The sequence below is a fragment of the Pisolithus orientalis genome (genome assembly GCF_024613125.1).
Source record: "Pisolithus orientalis strain OTSU chromosome Unknown F5J12scaffold_4, whole genome shotgun sequence".
NCBI classification, from domain to species: Eukaryota; Fungi; Basidiomycota; class Agaricomycetes; order Boletales; family Pisolithaceae; genus Pisolithus; species Pisolithus orientalis.
The window spans coordinates 918,186-933,274 of NW_026260785.1; the positions used below are offsets into that span (position 1 = coordinate 918,186).

Below are 15,089 nucleotides of genomic sequence, written 5' to 3' on the forward strand. Positions count from 1 at the left end.
CAGACCTTCCAACTCGTCAGCTCTGTCGACACAGTGCGCGTGGCTTCAAGGACGAGCTCAACAAAAAGCGGGTCAGTCTGGCCGCTTAGGGCGCTCAGTCGCGTCACGTTGGATCAGCGTCAACGCGCGACTGAACCGTAAATGGGGCACTTGCACTCCCAGTTTAAACAGGCACAGGGTAACCATGGCATAAGGGAAATTACATTTCCAGAATGCATGCTTGTTCGGTATCGACTACTACCCGGTCTTGAATGGTGCATGGAGTGCTCATCAAGGGTGGCATCATCGTGTGCACGGCGTCAGTGGAGATAGACCTAATCGATGGTACTACCGCCGCAGTCATCATCGTTGCGGTCACACTTGGGAAGTTGGGGGCAGCAAGCTCACAGAGTCCAAGATGTCCGAGGACGATGCCAGCGGCATGTATATATAAAATTAGTATGTACGTGGCGAAGAGAAGAAGAGCACAAGCGGGGTCTTCACTCGGGCGTAGTACAAGCTAGTTATCGCACTGTGGATTGAACCGACTGCCAAGGTACTCGCAGAAGTCGTGAAAATGAGCCAATATTGCTTGCTCTTTACGTCCATCCATTTAAATGAGGGGGCTGCCCGTGCTAATACGTTTTACAACCCCGTGTCTGTACTTCCCTCGCGGTCCCAGACTAATACCGCCCAGACGTTGCCTTCAACCACCCTCTCATCGCCACGCTCTTGCAATGACAGCTTCCGACTGGAAAGTAGTCCCTCAGAACCATCTCATTCCTCTATACAGTCTCTTCAGTAGACCTCTCGAAAGGTCTCAGGTTGACGACCGTCAGTACAGCGTCATCAGGCTCGAGAATGGTCTCACCGCCATGCTCGTCCATGACCCATGCACCGAAAACGCAGCCGCCAGCCTCAATGTGGGCATCGGACATCTCTCTGATCCGGTTGGATATCTTATTCCTCACATAGCAGAGAACGAAACTGATTCACCCCACTTCAGGATGACATGCCAGGTCTGGCCCACTTTTGCGAGCATCTGTTGTTCATGGCACGTACTCTGACATGGATCCCATCCATCAGTTAACACCCATCTCTCAGGGCACCAAGCAATTCCCCAAAGAGAACGAATACTCGGAGGTGACACTGCTACGCCCATGTTTCTGGGAACCGTTGTTCACATTTCACCTAGTATCTGTCCAAGAACAATGGGGGTTCAAATGCCTATACCTCGTCATCCAACACCAACTATCATTTTCGTGTTTCTCCTTCAGCTCTTCCAGGGGCACTCGAAAGGTTCTCTGGTTTCTTCCATAGTCCCCTCTTTGCACCGTCCTGCACTGCGCGTGAACTCAATGCGGTAGACTCGGAGCACAAAAAGAATCACCAGGCGGATCCGTGGAGAATCTTTCAGCTCAACAAGACCCTCTCCAAAGTAGGTCACCCTTGGAGTAAATTCGGTACGGGAAACCGTGCCACCTTGACTGCAGCTGGTAGAGAAGCCAAGGCGAAAGGCAAGCTCTCTACCAACACCCTCGTCAACGGAAGCGAGGCTGTAAAGTCCGACAGCATCAGCAAGGAGCCCTCCCCAAGAGCTTCGAGAACACCATCTCCGACCCCTTCCGGCTCGTCCGCTAACAGTGAATCCGACGCAGATGGTGGCTCTATAGGCCGTGAAACTCGTCGGCGTTTGATCGAGTGGTGGAGCAAAGAGTATTGCGCGAGCCGGATGGAGCTCTGCGTGATAGGCAGGGGTATGTCTTCTCCCGCGACCAACGTCTTTCACTGCAGCTTTGTCCCTAGAACCCCTCGAAGAGTTGGCAGCTATGGTTTCCAAGCTTTTCTCTCCGATCCCCAACCGTGGTCAGGGTCCGTCTCCAATAATCGATGATCATCCATTTGGGCCCAACGAGACAGGCGTGCGTAATTCTTATATTTATTCAGAGTTAGTTTCCAACTGGAGGAATTTTAGACCCTCGTCTCTGTGCAGACCATCATGTCCTTCCACGCCGTCGAAATATCATTTCCTCTTGCGTGGCAACCACCACTGTGGAAATACAAACCGGGAAACTTTTTGTCTCATTTCCTGGGACACGAAGGTCATGGTTCTCTATTCGCGTACCTCAAAGACAAGGGATGGATCACTTCCCTCACTGCCGCAACTCAAGCACTGGGTCGCGGTTTCGCAATGTTTAAAACGACGATGTACCTGACAAAGAATGGTTTCGGTAAGGATGTCAAGCGCGCTGGGATTCACGTGTATCTAACAAACATAGACAACTACCGCTCTGTCGTGCTTGCCACATTCAAGTACCTCAACTTATTGCAGACTTCTGAGTTTCCACACTGGTTTCAATCCGAGATTGCTACGCTTGCGAAGACTCAGTTTCAGTTTGCTGAGAAACGTTCAGCGGAAGGGTATGCTGTTTCAATTGCAGAACGGATGTCATGGCCGGTGCCAACCGAGAAGCTTCTATCCGCCCCTGCACTTATCTCCGAGTGGGAAGGTGACCAAGGAGAACGACAGGTTAGGGAAGCTTTGGGAAATCTCCGAGTAGATTCAGGGCGCGTGGTTTTAATGGCAAAGAAGGAGGAACACGAACGTATCTTCGGTGGAGAGAAAGCCTGGCAAAGTGAGAAGTGGTATGGAACTGGGTACACCGTTGAACGGTGGGATGACCAGTTTTTAAATGAAGTGAGCAGAAGCATCACAAGGCCTTAGCTAGACGGCTGAATTTTTCAGGCTCGAAGTCCCAATGATATTCCTGATCTTCGACTCCCTGGACGCAATGAATTTATCCCGACCAATCTTGATGTAGAAAAGCGTGACGTTCCTGAGGTTCGTCAACTTGGACATTGTGGCAGTAGCGTGGTACTGATGATCGTTTCTCAAGCCTCAACACAGGCCCCATCTAATCCGCCAGTCCGACATCTCCAAGGTGTGGTACAAGAAGGACGACCAGTTTTGGCTGCCGAGGGCGGCTGTGATCATCGATATCCGCAGGTATTTAATCACTGTGACGGTTCGTTGATGACTTCTGACCATCAGTTCTACTCAGTCCGGTGGCCAATGATAGTCCTCGCACTACTGTCCTTACTAAACTTTGCGTGGACCTTGTCAATGACTCCCTTGCCGAGTACACTTACGATGCTGAATTGGCTGGACTGGGATACCACGTAACTTCCCAAAGTCTCGGCATGACGATATCTCTCAAAGGGTACAACGACAAGCTTCCCGAACTCGCCAAATACGTTGTCAGAGCGCTGAAGAATTTAGTGCCAACACAGGACAGGCTGAATGTGATGAAAGAAAAAGTCGGTACAGATCTTTGGACTGCCACTGATGCTGTTGACGGTATTTTCTGCGGTAGCTCAAACGCGAATGGGACAACTTCTCTATGAATCAAAGTTACCAACTATCGGACTACTATGGGCGGTACATGCTCGCGCATCATACCTGGACTATCGAAGAATTGCTCGAAGAACTCCCTGGTACGTACGCCATACCTAGCCGTCGGTGCCGTCGTTCGTCAACCCCCGATTCCTCTAGGAGTGCAGTTAGAAGAGGTGACAGCCCACATTAGACATGTGCTTAGCAAGTTAAACATGCAGATGCTAGTTCTTGGGAACATGTATAGAGACGTGAGCTGTCCTTCGAACCTGCGAATCCTTCTTTCTGATCCTCATAAATTACAGCAAGCTGTCGCTTTGTCGGAATGTGTCGAGGACATCCTCGATTCGAGCCCATTGGCCGAAGAACAAGTACCCTCTGACCGGGCCCTTATTCTTCCCGATGGTAAAGCGGTTCTAAGTCTCCAATATAATGAACTTGTTGACAGAGAAACAGGATCCAACTATACGTGGATTGCTCCAGTACCCAATTCCAACGAAGCGAATTCCGCGCTGACGTATTACGTCCATCTTGGCCAACTCAACGACCCGAGGCAGCGGGTCGTGGGAGCGTTATTGGCAAAGATTATGTCCGAGCCAGCATTTAATATCCTTAGAACCAAAGAGCAGCTGGGATATATTGTTTCGTGTTCACGGTGGACGTTGCTTGGTGATTCCCAGTTTGGAATACGCATCGTCGTGCAGAGCGAGCGTGGGACGGGATACCTTGAGGAACGCGTAGAGGCCTTCCTTGATACCATGGATACCAGGCTCGAGGAAATGGAGAACCAGGAGTTCGGTGACTTCAAGAAAGGTATGCAGCGAAGGTGGAGAGAACCTGCCAAGAACCTTGGTGAGGAGGCTTCCACGTATTGGCGACACATCGACTCTGGCTTCTTGGATTTCCTTCGACGTAAGTGACTCAGGACTTTTGCTCATCGTGTCTAATATACGATGAACGCGTCTTGCATAGGCTTCGAGAACGCCGACCTAATTGAGAAGGTGGAGAAGCACGAGGTCGTAGCATTGTTTCGAGAGCGTGTGCACTCCAAGTCACCAAAGCGCGCTAAGCTATCTGTTCACATGCAATCTCAGAAACCGCGGCCCCCACGGATCAGCGCGACAGCTGTGGAGGCATTTGAAGCCCTGGTTCGGGAGGCAGATATACCTGTTGACCTGGCGACTACCAAGGGCGAATTCGACCAAGCAAGTCCGGTTGTCGCAGATTTCATGAAGCATTGGAATGATGTACTCACGGAGGATGTTGTCTCCGCTGACGTCGCTAGAGATTTGTTAGGGAGACTTCCCGCCCTGATGGAGCAGTACCCCGTCCGGAATGAGAATGTCTACACCGGTTCAGCGGACGTGACTCATATAGAGGACATTGGAGCGTTCAAGGCGACTCTCGACGTATCGCCTCCCCCTCGACCACTCGTAGACTGGAGTGATCTTCCGAACGCAAAGTTGTAGAAATTCGGTGTGATATTGTATTGTGTACGAAATATGCCGCTGTAACACACAACCTTAGTCTCGCATTAATGAAAGGGATTTGTAGCATTAACGGCTCTTGCTGATAGCGAGCGGTAAAGTGATAAGCAACCAGAGGGTTTGTTCCACTTAGCCGTAACGTGGCGACTTTTACAGGACATTTTGAAGGCGATTCGGAGGGGTGCGCTGCCGTATGTTGGGCCATCGGCTATCGTCCAGGAAGAGTTGTAAGTAGTACTTAATATAGAGCGATGCCAGGCAAATATCGCGGTCCGTAGGATGATCGTTCACACCATCCGTGCATCCATGAATTACCCGAGGCCGTACCTGGACCCGTGGCACAATCTTGAAGTGCCACGACACTCCAAAGCCAGCTAGATTTTGCCTACCAGAAACAACACGGTAAGTTACAGAGTTCGGTATCGTAGGTTTTATCCGTTCTGATTGGAATGATGTGCTTTGGGATTATCGGATTATCAACATTACAGTAAAATCGCTCAGGTGCTGCTGGAGCCATCAAGTTTATATTGAAGACGGCGAAGGAGGCCACATCCTGGTCCGCGGACGCCTATATTATCAGCATTTCTAATCCCACAAGGTGCTTCTATCTTGAGTACGTAGAAGAGAAAAGGTCGATCGATCACGAGTAAATTTCAGAGCAGTTTGTGCTAGAGCCAAGATGGGCGTGCGCCCGTTTGAGGGATCATTATAACCTCTGCGACAAGCGAGCGCCACCCTCGTGTTCGAGGTGACTACCTCATTGAAACGACTAAGATGGAACACAGGCGAGAGTACTGGTGACAACTTACTTGCCTCAATTCATCGGTTTAACTCTAGTCGCAGACATCTTACACTAATGGAAATTCCACTTCGAACTTCAGCTAGTGCTTGGTTCGTCAGTTAGCATGACGATATTACGGTGCGTATCTATCACAGAGGCTGCAGATGGACTCCGGATGGTTGAATTTGGTAGGCCAGAATGGCCACCTTGCTGGAAGCGTTCTCTTCGAGGGGAATGTGGTTACAGGGTTACATTCGGAACAACCGCCTTCCTTCAACTTACAGTCAGGTACTAGGGGAGATCAGTGGACAGGTGACTTCCCAAGGTGATGTCAGGGGGGCTCGCCAAATATCCGCAAAGGCGCCGGAAACCCCTCGAATTGGCAAACATATTAAGATAACGTCAAGTACTCGAATTATTCCTATCTCAGAGCAGAGCAATGGTAAACGAGAAAAAACATGACAAGAATGACAGCAACAAGTGGAGCTATGAAGAGCTACAAATAAATGAGCGAATGTACACACGGTTACTTCTTCCTGGAGTTAGATGCCTTAGCGGCTTGCTGAGGTTGTGCTGGGGGTACATAGTTCCTAGGTCGACGGAATAGCAATACGTGAGGTTCGGGAGCTGGAGAGGATTCAACGACATGTGAGGTTAGCACAAAGAAGTCATACATACCGTGAACTTCATAATGCTGCCATCCGAGGCTCTGGGTGATCCCGATCCCTCTCCATTCAGCTTCTGTCAGCAAACGAAGAGTGCCCTCCTTCTCATCAAAAAATTCCTTTGGTATAAACTTGAGAAGAGGTTTGGGTAAAATGACATGACGGTATTCGTAGTGATCATCCGTGTAGCGATCGGAATAGTGGATTCTGTGATGGCAACGTCATTAGCACTCGACCGATTGGCGTGGCATGACTCGAAAATACCGACTTTTCGATGTATTCTTCGATCTTGTTGGCAAGCTGTGGATCTGCCATAATCCGCGTGAAATAGAGCTTAGAGTGATAGTACAGAAGGAAGAGAGCTTGGCTAAGATATTCCACAACCGCGTCCCACACGCGAACTACTGCTGAAGCGCTGAGCACTGAGGCCTACTGAGGCTCACTGTGTACTTCAGACCCACGTGACCTCTATCTGTCACGTGACCAGTCACGCGTACTCAAAGATTCGTGTCAGTACTTGTGGCCGCTCCTTTGCTTGCGAATATCCATCTTTACAAGACCGGACTGGCCATTTCTAACAGCTGTTTTCGTAATGCGCCACGCTAAAAACGGATTCCAGTATTACGACTCGGACGACACCACTGCAGACCATGTATCTGTCTATTACTCCCCCCTGCAGCACCCCCAGTACAATATTGCCAGCGTAGGGGGCCACTATAATTATAACGGAAGCTCGCCTGGCACTTTGGGTAACTATATGCGCCGTGAACATACGTTATATTTGCTGATATGCCCTTAGACTCATCCCCATCACCATCAGCTCGTCAGGGGTTGGTCCGAGGCCAACCGTCCGAACACACCAGCATACCCCTGACGAGCAGCAGCCGTTTTACGCCTGGATACTCTGGCTCCGAATACTATACACCCAATGATGCCAGGCAGATGTCTTCCGGAGGATATACAAACAGCAACCAATCAATACCACACCATGGTAGGCTTGGAGTTCGTAGCCGCCCCCTAATATCGAAGAACATTGTTTTGCTAGGCTTCCAAGGTTGTTTGTTGCAAGAATCAAAGCCAGGGACGGAACAGTTGACACGAACCGAACCGTCAGTTGCGATCTGTTCACCGGATCTCCCAACCCAATCAAGGCATCGTCCGGTCAACGATTATGTACCGAGCGGGGAGAATCCTCGCAATAGCTTTGGGATAAGATTGCGACCTGTTTCTGATCTGCGTAGGTCTCACTCTCTGTACCCGTCAACACAGCAATGATTCCCCAGACAGCCGACCGTTATCGTGGTGTCTTCAAATTCGGTGTGTTCAATGCGATGCAGTCCACATGCTTCGATAAGGTAGGGGTCGATCTTGCACCGAGTTTCTGATGCGAATTATTTGGACAGGTTTTATATTCGGATGAAAACTTGGTACGTCAAGTGTGGTGGTTTGCCATGATTAATGACAGTTCTTTCAGGTAGTTAGTGGTAGGTCTGGAAACCATATCCCTTCCAGCTTAATCAAATTTTTGGTTAGCTCCAACCGGAAGCGGGAAGACTGTACTCTTTGAACTGGGCATCATACGTATGCTTGGCCAAGTCACGAACAACAATTCAATCAAATGCGTGTACGTTGCTCCGACAAAGGTCAGCTTTCCAGGAAATGGTGGTGCTTTGTCCCTTACGTATTGCGGTAGGCCCTTTGTGCGGAAAAACACAAGGAATGGGCTGCCAAGTTCGGAGGGTTGGGGGTGAAAAGTAAGACGCTAGCAAATTCTCAGGAGGGCATCCGCGGTTGACCTCGCTTAAACATCAGGCTGTGAGCTAACGGGGGACACCCTTGGTTTTGGTAAAGGGATTTGGGGCGAAGCACGGAATGCACAGATTATGTACGTCTTCCTGCACGTCATGCATTTGTTACTTGAGCCTTGATCTGTTTAATCAAGAGTAACTACGGTAAGACCCAGAACACTGCAATAATTCCGCCTTTATGCACACCATTCCCATAGGCCGAGAAGTGGGACAGCTTAACACGAAACTGGTCCAGTTTTCCAGACCTTTTAGTATGCGATGCTAATATTTACCGGTCATCGACAGGGCTGATCATTTCAAGGTCCTATCGCAAATTAAACTTTTCCTCGTGGATGAGGTATTCACGTCATCCCCCAGAATAGATGATTCTCAGCATTGATACAGGTGCACATTCTGAACGAGTCAAGAGGAAGCACTTTGGAAGTCGTAGTCTCTCGCATGAAAGCGCGCGTACCAGCTGTTAGATTCCTCCTTGTCTCAGCGACGGTGCCCAACGTAGAGGATATTGCGAATTGGATTGGTAGTAGTGACGGCGCTGATCACCCAGCTACAATATTTCAGGTCAGATCAATCGATCACAAGTATGCGTTATCTAATCATGGGAAGTTCGGCGAGGAATTTCGACCTTGCAAGCTGAGCAAAGTTGTTTACGGAATCCCTAAACCGAAAGGGCAGAACGATTTCGTCTATGCTCACACCTTAGATCGCCGCCTCTTCTCTCTTCTGCAACAACATTCGCAAAATAAGCCGATTTTGGTGTTTTGCCCAACAAGAAAAGGTACTTCTGTGATAGTAAGAATAACAGAAAGGCTGATGGTGTGGCTCTTCGTACGTTATTCTATTTTTTGTAGGTACCGTGGCTGCGGCAAAACAATTGGCGATGGACTACGGAGCAGCGCTGAAAGCACGAAAACCTCTTCCATGGTTCCCTCCAACGCGGTATTTCACAATATAGTTCCAGGTTGTCACGTGTTCACTGCTAGACGAATATTAGGATCGATCTCGTCTTCCACGATAAAGATCTTGCTTGTAGGTTAACTGTATCTTACTTGTGTGTAGTGTGTCTGATGCAGTTAATTAGCCCTTACTGCGATGGGCATAGCTGTTCACCACGCAGGCTTGAGTTTGGATGACAGGAGGGCCGTGGAAGACTTGTACACCGCAAAAAAATTGCGGGTATTGGTTGCCACTTCCGTAGGAGAAACATAATTTGCTTTGCTCGATGCTGATTCACTACAGACTTTGGCTGTTGGGGTCAATTTGCGTGGGTCGTCGGTGTTTTTATTGCTAGTTCGTTCATACACTGTCTACAGCGGCCCATATGGTGGTCATAAAGGGAGTCAAGCTCTTTCAGAACGGAGAAACGCGAGAATATTCGGATTTGGAGATTTTGCAAATGATGGGTCGTGCTGTGAGTCTCTAAGGTTGCTGAGTTGGGCGAAATCTCACGCTGGTGTAACAGGGTCGGCCACAGTTTGGTGAGAATGTTCACCTTGCATCGAGCACTTTGCTTATGCTCTCCCATCGGAGACGACGAGGGAATTGCAATGATTCTGTGTGAAGCAGAAGTGGAAAGTAAATATCGTGCTCTTGCGCACGGCACGACGACCATCGAAAGCAGCCTGCATAGAAATCTCGTAGAACACCTCAACTCTGAGATCTGTTTAAGAACTATAACGGACCTTAAAAGCGCCAGGGACTGGTTGCGTCGTTCGTTCTTATTCCAACGCATCCAGAAAAATCCGCAACACTACGACATTGGTAAGGAGGAGAACGAGTCGTGGCAAGACAAAGTAGATGCGATCGTGATGGAAAGCATCTATAGCTTACGCGATTCACAACTAATCATGTACACGATGGAAGACGGAGCTCTATGTTCCACAGAATATGGAGACATCATGAGCAAGGTAGGATTTCTTTGTGAGTTTCCGTACCTCATGTGCTGAGTAGCACCCTAGTTCTACATTTGTCAGACCACGGTAAGCGGCATACCTGTGCGATGATTTGACATGAACGCTTTAATGAAGATGTACTCGATACTGCAACTCCCTGGCACGGCTACCATCCGTCAGATTGTAAGTTCGAGAGTGTGACGGCTAAGTCCCGATTGTCTGACGAACCATAGCTCGAAATGATGTCTTGTTCTAAAGAGTATATGATTTCTCCTAACCACTATTCGTCCAAAATGACCGTGCCCGTAGGTTAGCTGACTTGAAGCTGCGTGGCGGCGAAAGACAGGTACGTCATTACGCTGTAAGTCTTTGACAACGCAAATCTCTCCCAAGATGTACGAAAAGATCCGTTGCCATAACGACATACGGTTTCCTATCCGAAAGGTCACTGGGGCCAGCGACAAAGTGTTTTTGCTGGTGCAGGTAACCGTTCATATCATATTTCTAAGATGTATCAGCCCAACATCTCCAGGCCATCCTCGCAGGCCTACCACTTAACAGCCCGGAATTCAGAAATACGGAGGGCCAACCGTACCTAGAAGCAATTTCAATTTTCCGGCATTTTTCTCGCATCGCGACAGGTGAGTTGTACCTGGTCGAATGCGCAGCCACTTGAGGAACCACATCAGCCATCGCAGAGGTTGCCATTGTTAAGCGTTGCGGCGCGCAAGTCAAGCACGCATTAGAACTGTACGAACCGCTGACTTCAAGTTTCGTTGTTCCTCACTCGTCAACGCAGCGCACGATGCCTCCATGCGAAAGCTTGGGAAGATCACCCTCTTGTCCTCAGGCAAATCGAGCACATCGGTGAAAAATCGTAGGTGTTTACGCTGATGGCTGCTCCTTACCTTTTCATCTTGTGCTTTCAGAGCCAAGGTAGGGGCGACATTTGAAGCAGAGAAACTGCTTCGCTGAATCTAACGCAACGAGGTCCTTGCAGAACACGGCATCGGCTCGATCCAGAAACTCGTGGAGATTCCTGCCTTCCGTATCGAGGAGGTGGGGTAGTCAACAACAACTCCTTTCTACAGCTGACTTCAATAGCTCCTAAATCGCCGGCCACCGTTCGGCTCCGAGGTCCTAGCGGCGGCAAAAGAGTTTCCCAAGTACTTCCTGAGCGTTAAGGAAACTAAGACCGTCCCCAGCGATGGGGAAAATCCTGTAGAGGTAGAATTGACAATCGAATGCGGTCTGGTTCCAGACTCCATGATGCCGCGCAAGGCCAAGGTGCCCAAGAGGGCTGGAGCGGAAATGACAACGCTTCTCACTCTCACATCCGATTTGACATTCGTTGATTTTCGTCGGATTGGGCGAGTATCACACGCGTACTTCGGGTCAACTTCAGTTTCACTTATACGGCGTAGAACAAAGGCTCTTATGGAGAAGAAGGAATTCACTCTTACTGCATATCTGACCAAGCCGAGTCAGGCTATTAACATTTACATTTCATCGGTATATTTGAAACCTTTTTTTTGGTGGGAGGACGTAATTCACCGATTTACAGGAGAAATCTGCTGGGGTAACGATGACAGCAACGTATAAACCTCTCATTGAACACTCGAAGTATCCGGTGGTGGATACGCGACCACTGACATCTGTTGTATGTCCAACTTCTCAATCGCGGTTCGAAGGCTTCCTGATTTTGCCAGGAATTGGATTTGCAGGGGCTGGAGAATATCCCAGACCTGTGGGAAATGAACATCAGTGACGACGAAGACGTGCATGCTGCACCGGCAGCGGACACCAGTGAGTGGGCGTTCCTCAGGGGTGATTGGGTTCTGGAATCGGGATTTAGGTAGTGCGAGTGCCGCGCGAGCGGCTCCTGTTACACAAATGCAACATTCGTCAAGCGCATGTGAGCAACTGAAAGATAAAGGGCATAGGATGCGGCCGGATGGGAAATACGAGTGAGTTTGTTGTGTCGCGTGGGAGGCTATGTTTAGCCTTCCACCAGATGCAACCATACTTGCAAGGATAAGATGAAATGTCGACATTACTGGTGCGTTTCACTGATCAGCCTTCCATATATTGACGTCGTTGGCCAGCTGTAAAGAGGGACTTGCGGATCCCCCTCGTCCACATAGAAAGGATGCCCAGGCAGAGCTTCCCGTCAGAAATCAGGAGAATACAAAGAGAAGTACTTAATTCGCTTTGCGCAACTTGTTTTCAGCCAGCGATTGATCCATTTCCTCGGGTAGACCATCGTAAAATGGCAAAGAGTTGCCTTTCAGGACAAAAGCACGCAGAGTCGAGCTGCCAACGTAACGAAACATCCGCCCGCCCGCAGTGCCGTATTCCGGAAAAAGGTGTCACGGAAGGAAAACGAAGATTCTTCCCAAATTTTGACCTCGAACTCGCGTCTCTGCGGGCGAATTCGCCTATTTGCGACCCGAAAGCCTTGGAGGGCGATGATGACGGATTACAGACGATTTCCGAGATACTGAACTGCGATAGGATCTCGAAAGCAAGAGACAAATGACCCCGGCACCGACAACGCCATCACACAGCAGGCGCATGCCGATTTCTATCCGCCATACAAGTCTGGGCGAATAGCAGGAATAGCTAAAGTTGGGAAGAATAAACGCCCAAGGGAGAACACCGTTAAGCGAGAATGACGCACCTCCGTTGAAACACCGCAGGACGGTAGACTATCCGCCAAAAGAAAAGGTGACATGGGCGCACTTCTGTCGTCGAGGCTAATACTTGCCATACCTTTAGTCGACCTTTACACCCCTCATCAACAAGTCCCCCGAGTCTCGCGTCACGCCACTCTTCACTAGTTCGCCCAGCACCAGAAATCCGGAGCCCAGCCAAATCTCCGGAAGTAATTGTGACCGACCATCCACACCTGAACAAACTATTGAATACGAAGAATTCTACTTCGACAATACTCGCTTTGATGCCTTCCCTGCTTCTGCCTCGGAAACTACCCGAGCTACGGATGACTCGGAAGCAACCCCAAGACATCTGACTCCGCAAAGAGGGCGGAGCGGCTCAAAGAAAGAGAAAGAGAAAGAGACGAACTCAAGTGCAAGCATCGAGGCGAATACCGTGTGTCCAACAAGGGAGCCAATGAAGTCGCCTATATTTGAACAGCTCTCAGTATCACGAATCTCGGGGTTCATTGCTCGGACGATTTCCGACGGGGTCAGATCGAGGGACCCATCACAAGAATGGTCTGACAATCGCAGTCACCAGGCAAACACGCCTGTTCCCATACCGTCTCTGGCAGGAGTCCAAGTTTCCCCGAATGCTAATACAAACACGACAGACGATCCCCTTGGGGAATTCAACTGCTGGTTAGCAAGCGGAGCAGTAGATATTGTCGAGTGAATAGCATAATTCTGGGAAAATATAGCAAGAGGTTGTTGCCATGAGTTTTTGTAGTGTAAGTGGTTGGCGAGCACCTTCTAGACTCCGCCTGCCTCAGTAGATCCATCGTCTTCCTCTGGAGTTTTGAACACCTTTAAAACGCCTCGAAACATCTCAGCCCAACGAACACCGGTTCCCGGTCTGACAATGTTCCATCCTTCCTCCTGTGCCCTCCATTTCGACTCCTTGGCCAACCTTTCCGCTCTTAGTTCCACCTCGCTCGCAGGTGGGTTCTTCTCCTCTTCCTTGGTCATCTCGCGTTCGCCCCGCGCAAGTTGTCGAGCGGTCGCCAAACGAGACGGTAGTGTGGAATAATAAGATTTGCGCGCATCAGAAATGGAGGAGAGAGGGGAGTGTGGTTCAATAAGCTTTTCTGACCATAACATGAAGTCGAGGTCGCCCCCTTGCACAGAATCCTGCACTCCCGATGCCGTACTACTCTCGGTACTTTTACGTGTCTCTTGCAATAGAGTGTCATCTGAGTGCAATGAATCTGGACCTCTGAAATCCCGGGTTTGGCCTATCACCAGGGCGTACGCAGACTCGGCGCCGGCACGGACTCTGTCCCTTTCATTAAAGAAAGACCAAATCATATGAGGGATGTAACGGAACCCAATGTGATTAGTGAATGGAACAAGAAGCAGTGGTGGCTGGGGTGGAAGAGTAGATGGTGGGCTGTCCACCACAAGCGGTTCGGAAGTAGCGTCCGGTATGGATGGAGATTTCGACAACACAAGCGGGGGAAGAAGAGCTGTATTGCGGGATGGCGGGAGACGGGAGGAGGTCGGTATAGGTTCAGCTTCGGGATCGTGCACGACTCCAACCGGAGATTTGCCCTCCTCAACTTCGTCAAAAGTACCGTCTGCAGCCAACTCTTGCGCTAGGTGTTCCTCCCCGTCTACCTTCTCCAATCCTCCGCTCCACCCTCGTTCAAGGCCTGCCATATACTCCTTGAGAGTGTGTCTTCCTACGAGAATAATGCCTCCTTCCAGTTCGCGTGTACGCTGCTGTTCTTCGCTAAGTTTGTTGGGGAGATTTATAGGAGATGCAGGGGGCCGATCAATTCCTAGGGCATTGCGACGTTGGTTGACCACCGACAAAGCAACATGCCGTGTAAGGTCGCCCAATTGACGCGTTGCAACGATTTCATAGTCGATAGCAGCCGCTACCAATATTGGCTATGAGGGCACAGCTAAGTACCGACGTGTAGCTAAAACCGACGTAAGTACCTACCTTGACATACTTCTTGAAAAACCGAGTGGCTCTCTGGTGATCCTCGTCGCCGGGCCACTTCGCACCGTAAACTGTCACCTTTCTGGGCAATTCCGAGCTTTTCATCGGTTCCTCTGAGAAATGTTTGACGCGGTCGATGTACGACGCACGAATCTTGCGAGCCTGGTGCCGATCATAGGTATAGTAGGAGAGAACTGACGAAGTGAGGGTGATAAAGACGAGCCAGTTACGTGATGGAAGACGTGGACGAGCAGACAGCCAGCTTTGAGGGATGCCCGTGTACTCGAGTGCAGCGCGGATGCCAGATTTTGGCTTGTCCATTCACACTTACGCAGCGTTGCTCGAGGTTGCCGGTCTCGGGATTCGGAACACAACTTTTAGCACAGCCACTGATTGCGTAAACACTGTACAACAGTCC

The 15,089-nt window shown here is 49.8% G+C and overlaps 4 protein-coding genes across 4 annotated transcripts; 2 read left to right on the forward strand and 2 right to left on the reverse strand.

Moving 5' to 3' along the window:
- Positions 1-523: 523 nt before the first annotated feature.
- F5J12DRAFT_806290 (Metalloenzyme, LuxS/M16 peptidase-like protein) lies at positions 524-4,983 on the forward strand. Its single transcript, XM_051744604.1, has 15 exons — positions 524-929; positions 986-1,033; positions 1,084-1,122; positions 1,175-1,736; positions 1,786-1,901; positions 1,955-2,210; positions 2,259-2,677; positions 2,726-2,821; positions 2,877-2,986; positions 3,042-3,297; positions 3,354-3,474; positions 3,533-3,624; positions 3,679-3,778; positions 3,830-4,285; positions 4,346-4,983. Exons 1-15 carry the CDS (start codon positions 597-599, stop codon positions 4,840-4,842), a joined length of 3,501 nt encoding a protein of 1,166 aa, XP_051603615.1. The 5' UTR covers positions 524-596; the 3' UTR covers positions 4,843-4,983.
- Positions 4,984-6,135: 1,152 nt separating this feature from the next.
- F5J12DRAFT_385915 (cyclin-dependent kinase regulatory subunit) lies at positions 6,136-6,733 on the reverse strand. The gene is made up of 2 exons (XM_051739157.1): positions 6,575-6,733; positions 6,136-6,513 (listed from the first exon to the last, which is right to left on the reverse strand). Exons 1-2 carry the CDS (start codon positions 6,619-6,621, stop codon positions 6,168-6,170), a joined length of 393 nt encoding a protein of 130 aa, XP_051603616.1. The 5' UTR covers positions 6,622-6,733; the 3' UTR covers positions 6,136-6,167.
- Positions 6,734-6,898: 165 nt separating this feature from the next.
- Positions 6,899-13,399, forward strand: F5J12DRAFT_889093 (uncharacterized protein; the record flags this gene model as incomplete). Its single annotated transcript, XM_051747302.1, has 34 exons — positions 6,899-7,055; positions 7,106-7,297; positions 7,352-7,543; positions 7,594-7,661; positions 7,710-7,733; positions 7,781-7,790; positions 7,840-7,949; positions 8,000-8,060; positions 8,119-8,191; positions 8,249-8,258; positions 8,312-8,365; positions 8,416-8,451; positions 8,499-8,892; positions 8,966-9,053; positions 9,109-9,143; positions 9,196-9,308; positions 9,354-9,378; positions 9,428-9,525; positions 9,577-9,592; positions 9,645-10,021; positions 10,073-10,093; positions 10,142-10,189; positions 10,240-10,311; positions 10,373-10,489; positions 10,539-10,647; positions 10,696-10,756; positions 10,806-10,883; positions 10,936-10,942; positions 10,997-11,065; positions 11,111-11,518; positions 11,571-11,666; positions 11,716-11,812; positions 12,521-12,666; positions 12,785-13,399. The coding sequence occupies 34 exons, from the start codon at positions 6,899-6,901 to the stop codon at positions 13,397-13,399; spliced, it is 4,077 nt and encodes a 1,358-aa protein (XP_051603617.1).
- F5J12DRAFT_385952 (mitochondrial import inner membrane translocase subunit Tim54) lies at positions 13,255-15,020 on the reverse strand. The gene is made up of 2 exons (XM_051739158.1): positions 14,672-15,020; positions 13,255-14,616 (listed from the first exon to the last, which is right to left on the reverse strand). Exons 1-2 carry the CDS (start codon positions 14,990-14,992, stop codon positions 13,477-13,479), a joined length of 1,461 nt encoding a protein of 486 aa, XP_051603618.1. The 5' UTR covers positions 14,993-15,020; the 3' UTR covers positions 13,255-13,476.
- Positions 15,021-15,089: the final 69 nt, after the last annotated feature.